Source organism: Saccostrea cucullata, unplaced genomic scaffold (genome assembly GCF_032062105.1).
Source record: "Saccostrea cucullata isolate Sc308-1 unplaced genomic scaffold, CSIRO_AGI_Scuc_v1 ctg337, whole genome shotgun sequence".
NCBI classification, from domain to species: domain Eukaryota; kingdom Metazoa; phylum Mollusca; class Bivalvia; order Ostreida; family Ostreidae; genus Saccostrea; species Saccostrea cuccullata.
In genome coordinates this window covers 169,214-189,499 of record NW_026932716.1, presented here as the reverse complement: position 1 = coordinate 189,499, position 20,286 = coordinate 169,214, and the positions used below count along the sequence as shown (strand labels likewise).

General features: G+C 32.8%; 1 protein-coding gene across 7 annotated transcripts in view; it reads left to right on the top strand.

Annotated features, from left to right (window-relative positions):
* Nucleotides 1–1,814: 1,814 nt before the first annotated feature.
* LOC134235884 (uncharacterized) overlaps nucleotides 1,815–20,286 on the top strand; it is a 76,182-nt gene continuing 57,710 nt past the window's right edge. The window contains exons 1-6 of one of the 7 annotated variants that reach the window (XM_062718055.1): nucleotides 1,815–1,989; nucleotides 6,995–7,090; nucleotides 13,910–13,985; nucleotides 14,281–14,445; nucleotides 14,937–15,043; nucleotides 16,128–16,190. In XM_062718055.1, the coding sequence (XP_062574039.1) occupies nucleotides 1,852–1,989; nucleotides 6,995–7,090; nucleotides 13,910–13,985; nucleotides 14,281–14,445; nucleotides 14,937–15,043; nucleotides 16,128–16,181 (636 nt within the window). In that variant the 5' untranslated portion in view covers nucleotides 1,815–1,851 and the 3' untranslated portion in view covers nucleotides 16,182–16,190. Of the gene's footprint in view, nucleotides 1,990–6,994; nucleotides 7,091–7,349; nucleotides 7,426–7,723; nucleotides 7,889–8,160; nucleotides 8,250–8,823; nucleotides 9,070–13,909; nucleotides 13,986–14,280; nucleotides 14,446–14,936; nucleotides 15,044–16,127; nucleotides 16,677–20,286 lie in introns of those variants that run through there. The other 6 variants (XM_062718059.1, XM_062718057.1, XM_062718054.1 and 3 more) reach the window with 6 other exon arrangements.

Sequence of the window (20,286 nt, the reverse complement as noted above, 5' to 3'; positions counted from 1 at the left end):
TCGTTATCATACCCTGTCCTTAATCAAACGATTTGTAAAATATGTATATTAATAAAATAACATTTTTCAAAACATACAAAGATTGAATGCATAGCTTTTTGCATTATTGAAATATTTTATTCAAATGATTGTTCTGTTTTTGTTTATTGGATTGATTTTCTTGTTAAACAGTACTTTTATTCTCCTCTCTTTGGAAATGTTTACTTTTTATTCCTCGTTTGATTATGAAATCACATCTGACGTTTAAGAGGTCTGTGTTTGTTCTGCTCCAAAATTTCGATTGTTTATTGACTTCTGAGTTTGAATACTGTTCGTGGTCTCCATATACATCATTAACTTTATTTATGAACTGCAAATAAAATCATACAAGCTTTGTACACATAGCGCTTTGATAAAAATTACAATGGTAGAATTCCGTGTTTTAATTAAAAAATTGTTACCTTGACCTAAACTGGATGAGAAAACCTAATTGATTTCGGTTGGGAACTTTGAAATGAAACATATGATGACAACGAAGAGTATATCAGATCAAAAGACTATCAAACAATACAAAATAGGATAAGGGCAAACACGGATCTCAAAACATCAGAGGTGGATCAGTTTCCAGTGTGAGTGAGTATCTCCTGCTGACAGGTCACACCCGCCGTGTGCTCCTTGTCATGATCGGGAAATAACGGAAACAAATTCAGTGCACAAACAATGGACTAACAATTTGTATGAAAAACTTAAGTCAGTATTTGACTTTTAGAATGATAAACTGTATTTGCTGACAGTGTCATTGTATCGACCATATAACTTACGAAATGATAACTTTAAACGAGACTGCTGAAATTCTTGTTTCATCAACTTGATTGTCAATAATTTACCTCGTCGTAAAAATTATTCAAGCGTTTCTAATCAATTGAGATATGTAAACTCCGTATGCAGTTGATGAAGGTAAATTGCTGCATATTAAGTAAGGAAAGATAGAAAGGTTAACGTCATCACGATTATCATAGAGCATGGTTGTTAGATTATCATTAACGTCTTTTTCAAGTAAAATATCTAAATAGGAAAGAGATTGTCAAACTGTGTTGTTTCTTTTATATCAAGCTCTCCAGGGTATATCGTATCGATATAAGAATGGAAATTACCATTGTTAATTGACAGAACGTGAATGTGAGGCATAAAGAAGAAAGGTTGTCCAAATCAGTGATTTATAAATCCTAATGAGTCCTATCAAAAACATCCCTATACCTGTTTAGTAAAATAAACCATAATAATTCCTGTCAAATACATCCCTGTTCCGGGATAAAATTTCAAGATGTAACATTTGATACCAACTTGCGGAAGACAGAAAAAAAACCTTTTTTTAGTGTGGAGAATGCAAGCTTCTTTAAATTGCCATCATCAATGCAACCATCAGATTCATTTCAAATTGTTAAAATGAAATAGAAGAAAGAATTTTTATTTAAAAAGAATTATTGAATAGATGTTTTTCTCTTGTGCCGTTTGAAAGGTTTTTTTTTACTCCATATGTTTCATTCATAGAAGAGGCATCACGATATGCTGGTAAAGGGTACAAAATGAGACATTTACTCGAGCTTTGGACTTTCTGAATTTTCAATCCTACTTGAACTTTTAAGTGGAATAATTTTGCTTATTAATTTTTATAGATTATAGAAATGTTTGGGAATAAAATTATTATAAGAGATTTAATATCAAAAATATTTAATTAACTAGCAATTCAAAAGAATTTTCCGCTATATTAATTGATAAGGAAGCATTTTCCTTTATATAAAATCCCTTTTTCTGAACTGCCAAGTAATTTTTTTGCGTGCGGTTAGTATCCCATCATATGAAACTTCTAAAATGACAGTTTTTTCCATGCTCCTGTTTGTCGGTCTGTCCGTCTCCCTGATCCCTGGGACTGTCCCTCAGTGCTGTCCACCCCTACAATTCCAGACCAATATCGACAAGTTTACATCGTTTTCAACCTTCAAGACATTGGTAAGTTGTTATATGAGAAGTCTTCAGTTTATAACTTGATGATAAGGACAGATGGAATGAGAGTGGTACATGTAAGTATATTTGGCATCTCACAATGGATTCCAACGAGTATGTTGGTAAGTTTTTAGTTTGAATATGATTAATATTGCATTTGCCATTTCTCTAGTGATCTATATATTATACGGTTATTGCATAATCATGAGGGAAATATGATATTCATTCATGTTTCCGGAACTTTACTGCAATGAATTGTTAATTATACCGAAACAAAAAAGGATATGGAGATAACAAACAGTATTCAATATCAAAGTCCATAAAACAAGCAAAACGTTTTAAATCAACATATTTATTAAACTTTCAAATTCAGCAATGCTATCACTATTATTTTTAACATAAAGTTACTGAAACCCTTTGAGGTATCACTAATGAGCAATTTTGTGATGTATACTTAGCTTTTATAACGTATACTACTTTTGGGATGAAGGATATAAAGAGGTATCGGACAAATTCGATATTAGCTGCAGATCTGTAGCTATCTGGAAAAATATATATTGATAGACCGGATAGCTACAGTGCCACCCATTGAAAAAACTGTAAATTTATTGAGCACAAAAAAGTTCGCTCAGTTCTTGATTATTTCTTCCATATTCTTACCTCAATTGCAAAAGAGGGAAGATTTAAAAAAGTTTCCCTCTTCTACATTCGTAGTTGACATCTGAACGAAGCATATTGGATTTATCTTTGAAACCAAAATGGCAGTATATATAATCGAAATTTTCGATGATGACAATATCAGGGTCAGGAGGACTATTAACAACAATTATGACGAATGTTTTGTTGTGGAAAGAGTCAAAGAATATGTTAGGAACACACGGTTAGTAATATTTTGAAATTACAGTTTTAGGAACATGGAAAAATAAATCGAAAACCGAGCGCACTTTTTTGTGTGCAATAAATATACAGTTTTTTCCAGGGGTGGCACTGTAGCTATCCGGTCTATCAAGATATATTTTTCCGGATAGCTACAGATCTGCAGCTAATTCAATATCAAAGTCCATGAAACAATACAGAATAGGGGCAGAACAAACGGAGACCTTCAAAAAATTAGAGATGGGTTAAGGTGACATGAAGGAGTGTGCAACCCCTGAGTGTTCTTACAATGAACGATAATTGAAGAGGTGGAATATAATGAAAAGCATGCCTACGATTGTGAAATATACACTTTTATGGGCCGAACACGTGATAATCTAGAAACAATCATAAAGTTTTGTCGGGAATAATTATAGTGAGATATGATGATTAGTTTTGTACTGTAAATCCTTTCTTTATAGGAAGGGTATTTTTGTGTATGTTAAGAAATCGCTGAAGTTTGTATATGTTTATATATAATATAATAATTAAGCTCAAAAGTCCATATGCAAAGTCCAAAAACTCAGATCAGATGCAGATCAAATACGGACCTCTAAAGCATCAGAGGTAAGATCAGGTATCATGGAGGGGTGAGGATACCATGTTGACAGGAATATCCGCCATATGCTCCTTGCCAGGATCGGACAAAGAGCATAATCCATAGACGCATCAGTTTGTAAATATTGTAGGACTCATACTTTGTAATTTGTTTAAACATTTCATTCCGTTTAAGGATTAAGATAGGTACACATTTACAATAGTTTATAAACGTTACACGGAGACATAAAGTTTACGTTCTGTACTTTTTAAGCGATTAGCTTTGCTAACCGCTTTATGGCATGTATCCGTTTTTTTCGTTTTATCGTTATTGTTTTTATCGACACCGGAAACTTCCATAAGGCGCTACCTATCGACAACGGAAACTTCAACCAAGCCTCTACTTAGTACCTATGATTTGTTTCTAACACATGTAACATAAGTTAAATAAAATCAAAACTATCAAAACAACATAATCTTTCGGTTTTTTAAATTTTTTTTCTGATTTTATTTGTCAATGAAATAGATTTATAATTGTTGTATTAAAAAAGTTTATGTATAGGAGCATTTGGCTTCGAGATTAGATTTCCGTGACATCAGCTTATAGCGATCAGGCTCTGTGACGAAATTCGATTGATTGATTGTATGATGTTTAACGTCCCTCTCGAGAATTTTTCACTCATATGGAGACGCCACCACTTGCTGGTGGAGGGCTACAAATTTTGTCCTTTGCTCGGCACTCAGGGCCTTTGAGCAGTGAGGGTTCTTTTTCGTGCCATCACCTACTGCGACACGGGACCTCGGTTTATACGGTCTCATCCGAAGGACCGGTCTCCACGTCCCGCAGTGGGATTCGAACCCGCGACGTAAGGATTGACTCCTTACTTCGCGACTCTAGAGCAGACGCTCTAACCACTGCGCCACGCGGGCGACGACGAAATTCGAAGTCAGCATGAAGTTAAGCTGATAACATTACCAACGCGTTAGATTTAAACTTTAGGAAGAAATGTATAGAGAGAAATATCACATTTGAACCCAATGCTACACGAAAACCAGTAGGCATTTCCGATTTGTGCGTTAAATTGAAGCCTGAATCGAACAGGTGGTCAAAATGCGTCGCACACCTTGTGTGTTTATATAGAGAGGCGGTAGAATGTTTCGATATTTGGCTACTTTAGAGACTTACTGATAAGAATTCAGGTGCCTGTGATTAATTATAAGACACCCCCCAGGAACAATAAATTATATTTGACCGAATTATGCTACTGGGCACAGGGAGGACGCGTTAATTACTGGCTAAAGGGGTTGAAGGTTATTACTGACTGCAAAACATCGGAGAATCTCTTGATCGGGTTTCCCTTTTCCAAAATATTAAGGCATCCCTTTAATTAACTTAAGTAATAGTATTACACGAAGAAAGCCTTTATAAAACAAATACTGAAATACTTCTGTAAGTTGTACAGTTATGGATTACTTGCATAATAAAACGTTTGTTTTCTTCTCCTTTTTGATTTTCTCAATTGAAAGTATTTAAAAGATGATAAAAGCTTTGTATCCAGGGAAAAATTCTGTACTCAGTCTAATTATTACAAACGATTTTAAACGAACACGTTTTTATTAAAAAAGAAAAATAATGGGAGCCTGAAAATACTAAAATTAATTTTAAAAAATTGGAGAAAAAATTTTTATCGGCATTTGATCCTTTTCTAAAAATCAGCCGATATAAAATATTCACAGAAAAAAGAGGCATGAAAAATATTTACGATAAGCACAAATTGAAAATTATAAATAATGAATGATTATGTTTGAAAGTTTGCTAAATTCCTATGCAAGGTATAAGTTATGAAAATACTTTTTAAATTTGAATTTGTGAAATTTGTTAATCATCACTTTGAGCCTTTGAGAAGAAATAAAAATTAAAATACATATGCTTACAGACATATTGATAGAAATTCGCATACTTGTATTCAGTAGAAAAAAAACAAAACAATGTATTGCTTATGCGACATATTGAAGAAAGTGACAATGATACCTAGGTAATTCTTGCAATGGACAATTACATTGTTTGTTATACACTGACTTTTAGTGAACCTTTGAATTTTTAAAATACTAGTATTGATGGATTCTACAACAACTTTCCTTTTCATTCTTTTTTTTCATGAAAAATATTTGCCAAATACTCAGTATATGTTCGTTTATACATATCATGCAAGACTCTGTTTTAAATAATTGTCATATACCATTTACTTATTCGAACATTTAATTGTATGAAAAGTCAATAATGTACATTTCTTAAAACTTTATTATCTTGTTTACTTGTCTTTCTTCCTATGAGAGAAACAGTTCATTATATTAATAAACAGATGTACTCAGTATCTGTATCAAAATATAGAATGAACAGCGATCGGTCTCAAAAGAAAATTCCGGTGCCTAGGAGTAGTAAGCATCCCCAATGACAGGTCACACCTGCTGACCCGCAGTGAGCCTACGAAACCAAAACTATCTGAAATTAATTAATTCTCTGCTCGTCCATACGTTTTTCTCAGACTAGCCAGCTAAAGATCTATATACAGTACTCCAAATCAATTAATCTAAAAAAAATGAATTATCATTTTATTTTCTTTTTGAGTTGTTTGCTATAGTAGCCTTTACAGTTACCTAATTTCAGAATCAATAGAGCATGAAAGTCAATTAAGGCTTTCAATCCCTAATGGGACCAAATTCTCTACCCTTAAATGTCCATCAAGTACACAATACTCTGATATTTTATTAAAGTGTTTTATAGTTGAAAAAAAATTGTCCACGAGAAATTTTGGAAAAATTCATTAATTAAGCTGTAGTTAATTAACAAAGATTGCATTGAAGTCTATGGGGAAAACGGTTTTTTCAAAATAAAAATTCAAATAATTTGAATATCAATAAATACTGTGGTGGAAAGATGCATTGAAATATTAAAAATAGAATGATAACTGAAAACATTTTTTTTACCAGCTAATTTTTTTTTAATTGAGTTTTTTTTTATTAATTAAAAAAGGGGAAATAACTCTTACCAAAATTCAATGTCATGAATTAGGACACATCCCACTAGATATACTTATAGTAATAAATGGAAATTATGTCTAAAAAAAACTGATTGTTCAATGCCTACATATCTGTTATCTTTTCAATTTCATTGAATTTCTTCCTATTAGGGATTGAAGACCTTAAATTTGCAACATCAACATAATTTTTTTTTCGTTCTGAGCACTTTTGGACGCCACCAATGGAGACAATTAGGAAGAATTTTTTGAAATTGAACTTCCTGTCTTTCAAACTGAAAATCTCGGGTTGATATTTTGAAACAAACATTTGTGACATCAGTCTGGGATGTTATTGGTTATACCATTTTGTTAAGTACTACAAAATTCAGTGTGTCTGCTTCTTTGCTGATGACACTGGAAAAATATATGCATGCCTACTTGAATATCATCATTCAATGCATTTTTTGTTATTGTACACTGTACATATTCAATGAAAGCATGCGAACCGCTTTTCAGTACTTTCAGTACTTTGATTTTAGATGTATTCGTATGACGCTAAGTCTCGGAAGTTAGCAGTTCATGTCGTGGCTGAATCCAAGGAAGACGAATACGACCTAATAAATGATTATGCAGCTGTAAGTGTTTTTATCAAATTACTCTAATGGAAACATTGAATATGAAAATATTATTGAACATTTTCTTAATACTAAATGATAAAGATTTAATTTTATTCTTTCATTCGCATATGAAGTGCATTGTGCAACACACCATTGCATTTATGACTACAACCTAAAAAGAAAGATTCATTGTAGGATGAATATAAACATAATATAGAAATATTAATACAGTTACACTTTATCTTAGAATAAAGAGGTGACATATTTATACTTTTAGAATAAATCCTACGAATGGGCAAAAGGATGGTGCCATGTAACACCGACAGGTCCCTTCAACCAAACCTGCGTCCCAGGTCGGATAAAATTTGATCTGTATAAAAGGCTCAGCTTCGCTTAACGTATAAACGCATATCTCATACAATACAATAAACACCCCTATAATAAGTTTGGTTTAAAAAGGGCAGATCTGTGCGTGTCCAAAGTGCTTAGAATTAGAGCAATATGCAAAGAAAACTCATGTAAGATCGACATAAATTTTTATAAAGAGCAGATCAATTTGAAAGAAAAAACAAACTTTTTAAAGCTATTTTAAAATAACATTTCTGATGAATTCAAATTATGCATGCATGAAAGGTGTTGTAATTATTACAGCTGGGGCCAAATTATTCCGACAATCTCACGTAGGAGTATCCCCGAACACAATTAAGGTAGATACATACAAATTTATGAAGAGCAGATTCACAAAACTTTTCACCATGGGACCAAATTGTACTCCTGTAGAGTTAGTCCAAACAACCCCAAAGACTCCCCACCCAGGTATTATATTTAATGATTTTTAAATTGGTCATGATCATAGTCATTAATTCATGTTCATTGATTTTCCAACATAATAAGCAGATTGTGGTTAACGTTTTTCATAATTCTTGACTCTGTGTTATGTCACTGTTTGATGTTATGGGTTTTCTTAATGAATTTGAGAAAAAAAAAACTGAAAGAAGGAATTCTGACGGACGATGCATAATTGCATATCTACATTTATTCAGTTTGTCTGTCTACCTGATTCTTTATTAATCATAATTTTTGCCTAGCTGAGCAATATATGTGGATGTTCTACAACATGACTATGGGAATTCAGGATGCTTCCATCTTTACACCACCCAAAATCTGTTTTAAAACGGTACGTCTTGAAATGAAATTGAAAATATATATATTTAGAGTTTCTATTACATTTCTACATTTTAAGAATAAATGAATATTTTACAATATACATAAGACAAAACTATTCTTAGTTTCTTTAGAAAAATCACATGAAAGTTTTTTTTTATCGTGTTACATCTCCTTGGTTTTGTTATTAATAGAATTAATTTTATAGTTACTGATAACTGTCTTCCATAGTTTCTGTAGCTGTATAACAAGCATTTTTTTCTGATTTAAACTTGTCATTTAGACACGTCTTTGACGCATTCAATAACTTTACTTTTTCATTTTTATAATGTCTCTGCTTTCAGTTTCTGGTAATTCTATTAACGCTCTGTAGAATATTGAACTCAGTGGAATTTTTCAAATACACATGTACTACATCCTTAGTTAATTTTTTGGCTTATTACAGCTAGAAATAAAATTATTCTATTTGCATTCACATTTTTAAAATAAAAAGATTTGATCACAATTGTATTACACTTTAAAAAAACATTTATATCCTTGAAGGTTATCATAATATATATTTAATGTTGATTTATATACTTGAACAGAGCACAAAAGTCGACAAAAGACCACGTGGCCTACCTGGCTTTAACGTGTTTTAGGACAATGGCGTCTTAAAGCAGCTTCCGGAATTGACGGTGCGAAATGCATTCTGCCGTGTGATAAATATTAAAAGAAAGACAAGGAAAAGTTCTGAACTTATATATACACATTTTTATTAATAACACGACTAATAATTTTAAGTAATCTTAGGAACAATGTTCATGGACTTTTTATTTATTTTTTTTTACCTAACAGACATTCTTTATAATACAGTTCTTTAATTGCTGTAATCTCAAAAAACATATTTCTTTAGAGCTTTTTCCATCCAACATATAACATTTTTATAAAGAGTTGAACCTCTTTTTGAGATTTTCCACAGACCAGTTAGTCATTGGACAGACATAAATGCGCTTTCATAAAGTATACGGCTGTTTTTGGGTACTGTGCAATTTAATTATTTTAGATGTTAATTTATTAAAGCTATGAAAAAAAAAAAAACCAAACATAATAAAATCTGTACATTTTATTTATTACATCATAGTTTAAAATAATCTTTAAGGGTTATTTTCTACACACTGAAAAGTTTGTATAAAAAATGAAAATAGTTTTTGATTACAATCTATATCTGTTTCACATGGTCATTTTTAATAAAAATTGAAAGCTGGATAATGAGTTCTTTTCTCTCGGTTGATTTGATGCAAAAGAATTTTTTCAACATTTGAATAACTTATTGTAAATTATTAACAACCAATTTGCAACAAAAATCAAGAATATTAATAATATGTAAGAGTATGCTTTCTACTTATAAACAATTTCTAAGATGGGGCAATTAATGACAACAAGTTAGTAGCATTGGAACGGTAGTATAAATAGTCTTGTTTAAAGTAATCATTTTGTAAGTTCTGTACATGTGTTGGATACACTGACCTTGTCAGCAAATAAAACCTATCGTTATGTTAAACATTGATGACTTCATCTTGATGATTGTTAGGCTATCATTTACAAACTGTATTGTCCACAGATTTTTCCGTTTCTTTTCGATCTGGAGAAGTCGTCTGCGTTGCACAGTGGCTAGAGTGTCCAGAGTCGAGGAATAAAGAGTAAGAAGTTAATTCTTACGTCGCGGGTTCAAATCTTACCGTCGGACATGAAAACCTTCGGACGAAACCGTATTAACCGAGGTCACTTGTCGCAAGGACGTTTAACAACAAAAAACCGGTCCGAAGAAGGAGAAGGAGTACATGGCATATGTGGGAGGTCGGCAAGGGATGCTCACTCCCGAATGGCATCCGATCCCACTTCTTATCATCTGTAGTCGGAAAATAACTGTATTCTAAAATAGCTCTTCATAGAAAGATAGGGAGATAACGAACAGTTTTCAATATCAAAGCTCCTAAAACAATACATAGTAGGAGCAGAGCAAACATGGACCTCCGAAACATCAGAGGTGGAATCAGGTGCAATATGAGAGTGAACATCCCCTGCTGTTGGTCACACTGGCCGTGTGTTCCTTGTCATGATCGGGAAATAACGGAAAAATCCGTCTTCAATTCAGTGTATAAATAAGTAAAAAAAAGTCAGTCAGCTTTTGTCTAAGAAGGATAATTATGGAGATAACGAACAGTATTCAATCTCAAAGTCCATAAAACAATACAAAATAAAAGTAGAGCTTACACAGATCCCAGAAACATCAGAGGTGGGATCAGGTGCCATGGAGGAGTGAGCATCCCCTGCCGACCGGTCACACCAGCCATGTGCTCATTGTCATGATCAGGAAATACTGTTGATCACTTAATTTTCGCGACAACTTATTTTTGCGAGATAGTCATTGACTCTTTGTTAGCAAGACGAAATTTTCATGAATTATGGTCATTTCTCTCTATAATCTAAAGGAAAAGAATGAAAATTTTGCGAGCATACCGTGGTCAATTCAGTGCATAAATAATGGAATTGCTTAATAGTGAACATGTTAATTCAAACAAAATAAACTTAATTATTTATTAATTTTCGTCTCTAAAGATAGGTAATGAGTGCATTAACACTTTGTGTAACGCTGAGCTAGTTTGGTGGATTATTAAGCGCATTCTTGGTACATTGTATTTCCTAATCTACATCAGACTAGATCCAATATGGCTTGTACATCTACCTTAAGGGTCCGGTCAATAGTCAAAATATCACACAAATATAATCTATTTTGATCCTTGAAATACATAATTTTTTAATGTATTCCTTCGGTTGACCATGTTGACTACACGTTTATATCAGTATATCACACAGTTGCAGAATAATTGCATACAGTATATCTCTAATATGCATTTATTTTTCTAATAATTCTTGGTACCATGGGTATTCCATATCATAAAGTAAGAAAAACTATAGAGTAATAGTGGGTAAATATTTGCAGAACAAACACAACCTGTAGAAAAAAATAAATGCATTCAATTTTCTTTTTGTAACCAAATTGACGTGATTTCAGGAAGAATAACACGAGTAGGGTTTTATCCCTTTTTGAGAGTTAATGGATCTTTATCCAATCAAAATAGACCTTTCCCGTGGTAATATTTCTTCCTTGATTATTAAGAGCAGAAGGAACTTTTTGGGATCGTTTTGCCAATTGCTAAACGATAGGACACCGCTAAAATGTTTGACATTTCCTTCCTCCTGTTTGTTGGTCTCTTATCCCCGGGACTGTTTTCCAGTGCTGTCCACCCCTTCAGTTCCAGACTTATATCGACACATTAGAATCTTTATCAAGTGTCAGGGATAAAAGATTTCAAAAATTGGTAAGTTCACAGAATTGAACTATGCTATTTAGTAACGTTCTGTCGTATTGTCATAGTTTTGGTCTGTGGTTTACTTTACCTAAATACATGATACCAATATTTAATCGTTGATAATGGAGAGAAAGTGAAAAAAGTTAAAAATAACAAACCATTTACGGCTTTCAAAAAATATTTTTTAAAAATCAAATCTGAAGAACGCGTAAAATTTGGGCCTCCAGAAAAATGTATACAAATTTTAAATACTACTGATGTACTTTCAAATTTTCGTTAATTTACTTACCTTGTCATTGGCCATTTGCAAAATAATTTTGTTAAAAATATTTTTATTGCACACATAAGTACTCTGAAATCGACATCAAAAAGATGCATGACATTTCATGAAGCGACAATATCTATGTTAAGTGTGAAAATGCTGTTGATTAATTTTTACGTTTCAAAATTTTGCGAATGACCACTGCTTTGTTTACATTTTCTAATGCAATGAACTCGCAAATTTGCTAAAAATTTATCTACAGCAAAAATTTCCAGATTTAGTTATAATTCACACTGTATACATTTTTTTACCTTTTAAATGAATAAAAGCACTGACTTTCAAAGTTTCAAATAAAACAAGAGCATTCCATTGTTAAACATTTTCTCGTAAAAGTAAATATGAATGCTTTTTTTTTTTAGTTTTGTGTAAGTTATGTGTATGTTAATCACAAAGACATGTCATGTAGACATATATCATGAAGCGCGCTGGTCTATATGATTCTATATGATTAACACATCAATAATTCACACGTAGATTTATAACACTCTTTATTATTACCTTTTAAATGATTAAAAGCACTAAAAGTATACTTACACAACGTTTGAATTTCTAATTGCCCTTTCCCATAACCACTTCGTAGCCTCAATGTATGACCTGGGGCCAGTTATTTTGTCACCGCGAAATCCTTACAATTGCAAGTACCCGCAATGAAAGAATACAAAAATTAAGAAAGTGATGAATAGAAGAGTAATCATTTATGCTTAAAAATTTGAAAATTGCTTTTATATTAATTTTACATCTTTCTTGTGTTAGTATATGAATTTTTTCAAATGTATTCAAATAGTTAAGTACACTTCTCTTGAATATATACCATAATTTTTATTCGTATGAAGCAGAATTTATGCAAAATCTTATGCGTGATAAGAAGAAAACACTTGATGTGGCCTTCAACATTTAGATATATCGACGACGTATTGTCAATTAAGAATAGAAATTTCCATTTCTATGTCCTGATGGGCTTGAGATAAAAGATACCACAGAGTCCGACACATCTCAATACTTGGTCATTTTATAAAAAGACAAAATATGTAAACTAACAACCAACTTTACATAAACGTGATTACTAAAACACAAGAGTTTATGTCTCTCAGTTGATTCGATACGCAAGAGCATGCTCTACGTTTTCTATGACGAGGTAAATTATTGACAAACAAGTTGATGAAACAAGAATATCAACAGTCTCGTTTAAAGTCATCATTTTGTCAGTTCTCTTGCCGATACAACGACCTTGTCAGCAAATACAATTCATTATTGAGTGAAATGTTGACTGACATTTTTCATATTAATTGTTAGTCTGAATGACGGCGGATTTTTCCATTAATTCCCGATCATGACAAGGGGCTCAAGGCGGGTGAAACCGGTCGGCAGGGGATGCTCACTCCTCCATGGCAAATGATCCCATTTCTGATGTTTTGGAGGTCCGTGTTTGCTCTGCCCCTGTTTTGTATTGTATGAATTTTGATCTTGAATACTATTTGTTATCTTCATATGTTTCTAATTGATTTATATTCTGTACAACATCACCGATAGTTATGGTTCTTCCTATATTTGTTTACTATATGACTTAATACAAATGGGGTTTGTTTCTTTATTTCTATTTAGATGTATTCCTATGATGCTAAGTCTCGGAAAACTGCAACACATGTAGTGGCTGAATCAAAGGAGGACGAATATGACCAAATAGATGATTATGCAGATGTAAGTTTACAGTTATATACAGTTATTAAATTGGGAAAAATTCCATGTAAATGGTGTTTGTAAAAGGTACTAACTCGAAGTTTGGAATTTAAATAGTAGGTAATAACTACGTGTAATCCAGAAATTAGAAGTGTTCTTATTTGGGAAAAAGTCGTTTTTATGTGTTTTTCGTTATATTTCGCGATATTTAAAAATTGATGCTATATTTAACAAGTTTATACAGTAAAAGAATAAAAAAGAAGAGTCGTTCGTAGTGCAAAGTGCATCGGAAATATAGTTGATTTCTTTTGCTTTCAGAATAAGTCCTACAAATGGGGAAGAGGACGGTGTTATGTTTCATCGTCAGGTCTTTTCAACCAGACCTGTGTCCCAGGTTGGACATAACCTAACTAATTTATATCTCAAAGATTGATGTTAAAGTATTATCTTAACCTTTAGTTTCTACGCTTATTAATGTTTCTATGATTCTCTCATTCGTTTTATAACATGGGATTTCATTCCAGACAGTACAGAAATATGTTTACTCAATATATCTCTTAAAACGTATCAGTATGAATTCTCGTTAAGTACATATTAATTCTAACATCATTAAAAGAAGTCACAACAACTGATTAAACTAAAACATATTATATACATGTATGATTATATTATATATGTATATATTTCAGCTAGAGCCAAATTAGTCGGGCGGTCGTTTATGGGTGTATCACCTTACACATTTAAGGTAAACACATACAGAATCATGGATGGTGATCTCACAAGACTCATCACCGTTGGACCCAACTGCACTCCTGTAGAGTATGTTAAGACCACCTCGAAGATCCCACAACCCGGTAAAATTATTCTTGAATTTCATGGGAATTATTTACAATTTCATGGTTCAAGATCTTATTCTTTGATTACTGTTGGTGTTTTATGTATGTGTGTTATGTCATTAATGTTTCTCCATACTTGTGTTATGTGTGCATGCTCAGATCTAGATAAAGTCGTTCTTCCGTCAGCTTGTTGTCTGTATCGAAGTGTCTCTAAGTAAATTACTGGTCAATATCAACAGTTACATGAAAATTCTATTCGATTTTTATCATCTTTTCTAATTTAAAGACTTGTATTGCTTGCAACATTTTGAATGAAGAAAATATTGGTAATCGTTTGAAAACTTGAAGGAAAAAACTATTCTCCTAGAAATACATAAGAGCTACTAACATGAAATGTAGGTCATTGACCTAGGTATATGAAAGTAAATAATTACATGAGAATCATAGGAGTATTTTTTTTCGTTTATGTAAACATCATCCTGAAGAAAGTTCTCAATAATATAATATAGATTTACCATTTCTACTAGATGGACAATTTTTATGGATTTTCTACAACATGACGATGGGAATTAAAGATTCCTCCATCTTTACACCACCTTCAATCTGTTTTAAAAAGGTAAGCAATCGACTGTATAAGAATCTATATTTGTTGTTGATTTTACAAGTAGCAATTTAAAACGTTAGTTTAGAGTTTTTAGAGTGAAAGGACAGGAAGATCAGAGAGGAATCACACAAAATACTTTTGTTTCAAAGAAATCTCCTTTGAAATTTCCAATTTAACATCAGATAAATAATGAAATAGAAGCCCTACTTGCTTTAAGAAATTAAAGTGATATGAAGCCGCAATTTTCCAACCAAAGTAAAATATATGGAGATAGCAAACAGTATATTTCAAACAGTAGAGGTTGGATCAGGTGCCATGGGGCTGTGAAAATCCCCTGCCGACTGGTCACCTCTACTTGAGCTCCTTGTTATATGATAGGAAATTAATGGAAAATCCTTCGGCAGTTCAGTTTGTATATTTGTTTGTTGTTTAACGTCCCTCTCGAGAGATTTCACTCAGATTGAAACACCACCACTAGCCAATGAAGAGCTGCAGTTTTGGATCAATGCTTGGCACTCTTGGTCTTTTTTCATGCCAGTACATTCTGCAACACTGTGAATCATTTAATACAATCTGAGCCGAAGGCCAGCCTCCACATCCCAGAGGGGAATTGGAATCCGCGACAAAAGGTCCAACTCCACACTCCGCAAATCTAGATTAGACACGTTTACCTTTAGACCACAGAGGCTGTATACAAGAAATTTTCGTTTTATTATGTTTTCACTCCTTTCGCCCTTTTCGTGAATGGGCGAAATAAAAATGCGACATATTCAAACAAAAATGCATTTTCTCTATGCAGGGTAAAATAAAATTTACAAGACTTGTATAAGGGAAGAAAAAACAAGGGGCGAGGACAATCTTAAAAAAGAATTCCTCCGTTCTGATTTAAATTACATCTTTCCTGGTTCATTTTTTAAAAAAAATTCCATAACCCTTCTTAAAAATTAAATTATGCTTTTAGCTGCATACGATTAAGACAGTTAAATTATTCGTTACATACATTTTGAAGGTAATTTAATGATCAGAATTACCAAGATAGATTTCATTTCTTTGTAGTTTTTATTCTTTTATTGATAGCCTTCTTTATTTTTTGCAGGAAACAAGAGTGGATAAAAGACCAGCTGATTTACCTCATCTCACACAGTTTTAAGGAAAAAAAAATCAAAATTCACCACCTACAATCGATTACCAGAAACTAGTTTGGTAACAAGTTTATCGCTCTTCTCTCATGGATCTCTACATAAGTGACAATTCTCAAACGGGACGTAAAACGACAGATAATTAATCATTATTATGAGAGAAAAGGAAAGCTGGTCTTCTTCATGTACTATATATTCCTTATTCTTATTCTCATCATTTTTATATTTTAAAATATATTTCTTATTCTCATCAATGGAATTATTTTAAAACATATTTATAGTTGCTCTTTGTTGTATGTTTGTTTGAATGAATAACAAAAATTTAAAAATATACTTTTAGCATTGTTAGAACTGGAAAGTGAAAAAAAAATCACCGTTCAATTTATTTTGGAAGGGAATACTCACAATTATATTTAAGGTATCATATACATGTATTTTGTCTCCAACACTTATTTATATAGTTTTTAAAAATCTTTGTTTGAAAAATAAAACGTCCATGCAATAAACACTTTGTGATCGAATCAGTGACAGTATTGCCATATTGATTATTTTTCCTTTTTCATGATGCATGTTTAGAAGACATTAAAGATATACTAACACATCAACATAACATTCTTACAAAGCACAAAAAATCCTTGCGAAAACATGTACTGCAACACCAAGTTTGTATTGTACAAATAAATGTGCGAGGATTGTTCGAATATACTAGTTTCAAGAAATTTTCAACGAAGCAAAATATTTAGCCATAATTTGGAAGATGAGTCAATGTAAAAGTTCTAAATTTAACACTCTGGATTTTTTTTCGATTTTTGCTCCATTTTACAAAGAATATGACTACAGACATTTTCATATTTATTTAGTTTTTTGTTTGTGAAATACTAAATTTTGACCTGCTGTGTTGCAACCACTATTATTAAATGATACGGAATTTTGGTGCTCTCTGATTGGTCTAGACGCCATTTACTGTTGTGTACCTCAGAGTGAGTTCACCTCGTATGACGTTCTGGGAGGTTTATTCGTGTTTTCCCTCTCGACCAACCATAGATTTGCTTAAAGCTTTTTCGACCAATCAGATTGCGTGTTTCAAAGCATGTGTCGGTGTGAACGTAAACATGTCAGACGCCATTACCAAGGAGATTACAAACTATTGAAAGTAAATGGTTGAGTATTCATTGTTTAATAATATTGTTTTCAACTTTTTAACTAATATTTGTTTAGCTGTTGAAGTATATCAACAGCTAAAAAGTGTAATTACACTTTACACTATGGATGTTTATATTTGATGGAGACAAGAATGAAAGAGTAAGCCGTGTTGTAAAATTCCTCATCATTTATTAAAACGGTTATTGACTTTTGAATTTGGTCTACTCGTGACTTTACAGACCTGGTCAGGTATTGGTTAACCTCGGCCTTCGGCCTCGGTCAACCAATACCTGAACAGGTCTGTATAGTCTCGAGTAGACCTCATCAAAAGTCAATAATTGTATAATGAAATAACGACCACTATTGAAATAATTATATCAATATTTGTTGAGAGTGCATTTCAATATCAAACATAGGTAATAACCACTATGAAAATAACGACCACTATTGAAATAATTATATCAATAGTGGTTGATTGATTGATTGTATATTGTTTAACGTCCCTCTCGAGAATTTTTCACTCATATGGAGACGTCACCGTATGCCGTTGAAGGGCTTCAAATTTTGACCTTTTCTCGGCACTTAGGGCCATTGAGCAATGCGGGATCTTTTACGTACCAACGCTTGCCGCTGACACGGGGCCTCGGTTTTTAATGTCTCATCCGAAGGACCCGCAACTTTCACTTCAAAGTGCCTAGCACATGGCGAAGGAACAGTTGCTACCCATTTGATCGACTGGGTCAGTCGCGGTCGAGATACGAACTCACGACCTCCCGCTCACGTAGCGAGCGCTCTACGACTGAGCTACCGAGAACGGTCGACCACTCTCACACACTATTGAAATAATTATTTCAATAATGTGTGAGAGTGCATTTCAATAAAATACATAGTATGTAACCACTATTGAAATAATGTTTACTTTTGAAATAAAAATTTCAATATGGATTAAATTATTGATTTCAATAGTGCTTTGAACAATGAATCCAATACATATTGAAATAATTTATTTCTGACGTTATTTGCTGACGTGGTGAAACTTTTCTTTCAATACTGATAGTATTTCAATGGTGATTGAAACCTATGGTTACCATATTGAAAAGCACTCTCATCCACTATTAAGTAATTATTTCAGTAGTGCTTGTATTTAAATAAAGGTTGAAACTTACGGTTATTATATTGAAATGCACTCTCACCCACTATTGCAATAATTATTTCAATAGTGATTGCATTTTAATAGTGGTAACTAACTATGTTTGCCTTTGAAATGCACCCTCAACCACGATTGATATAATTATAATTTCAATAGTGGTCGTATTTCAATAGTGGTTACTAATTATTTTGGTTATTGAAATGCACCATCAACCACTTTTGATATACAGTAGCATTATGATTGCATTTCAATAGTGGTAACTAACTATGTTTGCCTTTGAAATGCACCCTCAACCACTATTGATATAATTATTTCAATAGTGGTCCTTATTTCAATAGTGGTTGCAAAACTGCTGCGCGATCCGATTTTATCAAATACCGTTGCACTTTATATTTATGAACACTTTTTATTTCTTTGGCAGTAAAAATAATTACTAATGGTGACGTTTTTGTAGAGTGAAAATTATTATCAAAAGGGGTCGATGTATGAAATATATGAACAGTATGAACGAACAGTATCCAATCTCAAAGTCCATAAAACAATACAAAATAAGAGCAGAGCAAACACGGACCTCCGAAACATCAGAGGTGGGACCAGGTGCCATGGAGGAGTGAGCATCCCCTGCTGACCGGTTACACCCGCCGTGTGTTCTTTGTCATGATCAGGAAATAACGGAAAAATCCGTCGTCAATTCAGTGTGTATAAGATAGCCTAACAATTACTATATATCAATATACCGATAGAGTTCGTAATATAATGAAATTTTCTGTATTCATAATATGAAGCTGAATTTCTTCAATTTATCATTGAATGAAATGCTGACTGACGTTTTTCATACCAATTGTTAGTCCATTATATATACACTGAATTGACCACGGATTTTTTCCGTTATTTCCTGATTATGACAAAGAACACACGGCGGGTGTGACCGGTCGGCAGGGGATGCTCACTCCTCCATGGCACCTGATCCCACCTCTGATGTTTCGGAGGTCCGTGTTTGTTCTGCTCTTATTTTGTTTATTTGTTTAATGGACGTTGAAATTGAATACTGTTCGTTATTTCCATATCCTTCTTCAATATCTTATGCGTAAATAGAAGAAACTCTGCTTTGGCCTAGACATTTTAATATTTCAACGATGTGATGTCATTTAAAATTCTAATGGTTATTTCCATCATGATATCGATATGATATACCCCAGTGAGCTTGAAATAAAAAGATACCATAGCGTTATACATATATATGTTGCATCTTTGGAAGTTTAACTAGAGTTATTGTTCATCTTACAACCAAACTTTATGACAGATGTGATGACTTTAGCTTTTTATTCGTTAATAGTCCTTACTCATACAGGAATATTGCTAATATCACCTTCATAAGAAGTGTATGTTTCTCAGTTGAGTCTTTATGTTAGATTATTTTCTCTGAAAACAATTTCCAAAAAGTGGTAAGTTATTGTCAAACAAGTTAGTGTAACAAGAATATTAGCTGTCTCGCTGAAATTCATCATTTTGCAAATTCTACGGTCTTCATCATTACCTTGCCCGCAAATACATCCTATCATTATGTCAAATGCTGGCTGACATTTTTTTAAAATTATTATTTAGACCATTATCAATGCACTGCTTTGTTGACGAATTTTTTCTTCATCTCCCTGTCATCACAAGGAATACAAGGCGGATGTGAACAGTCTGCAAGAAAAACTCTCTCCTCCCATCTCTGATGTTTTAGAGGTCTGTGTTTGCTCTACTCCGAAATTTGTGTCGTTTAATGACCTTTGAGTTTGGAATCTTTTCCTTATAATTTATATTTCATCACAGTTCCA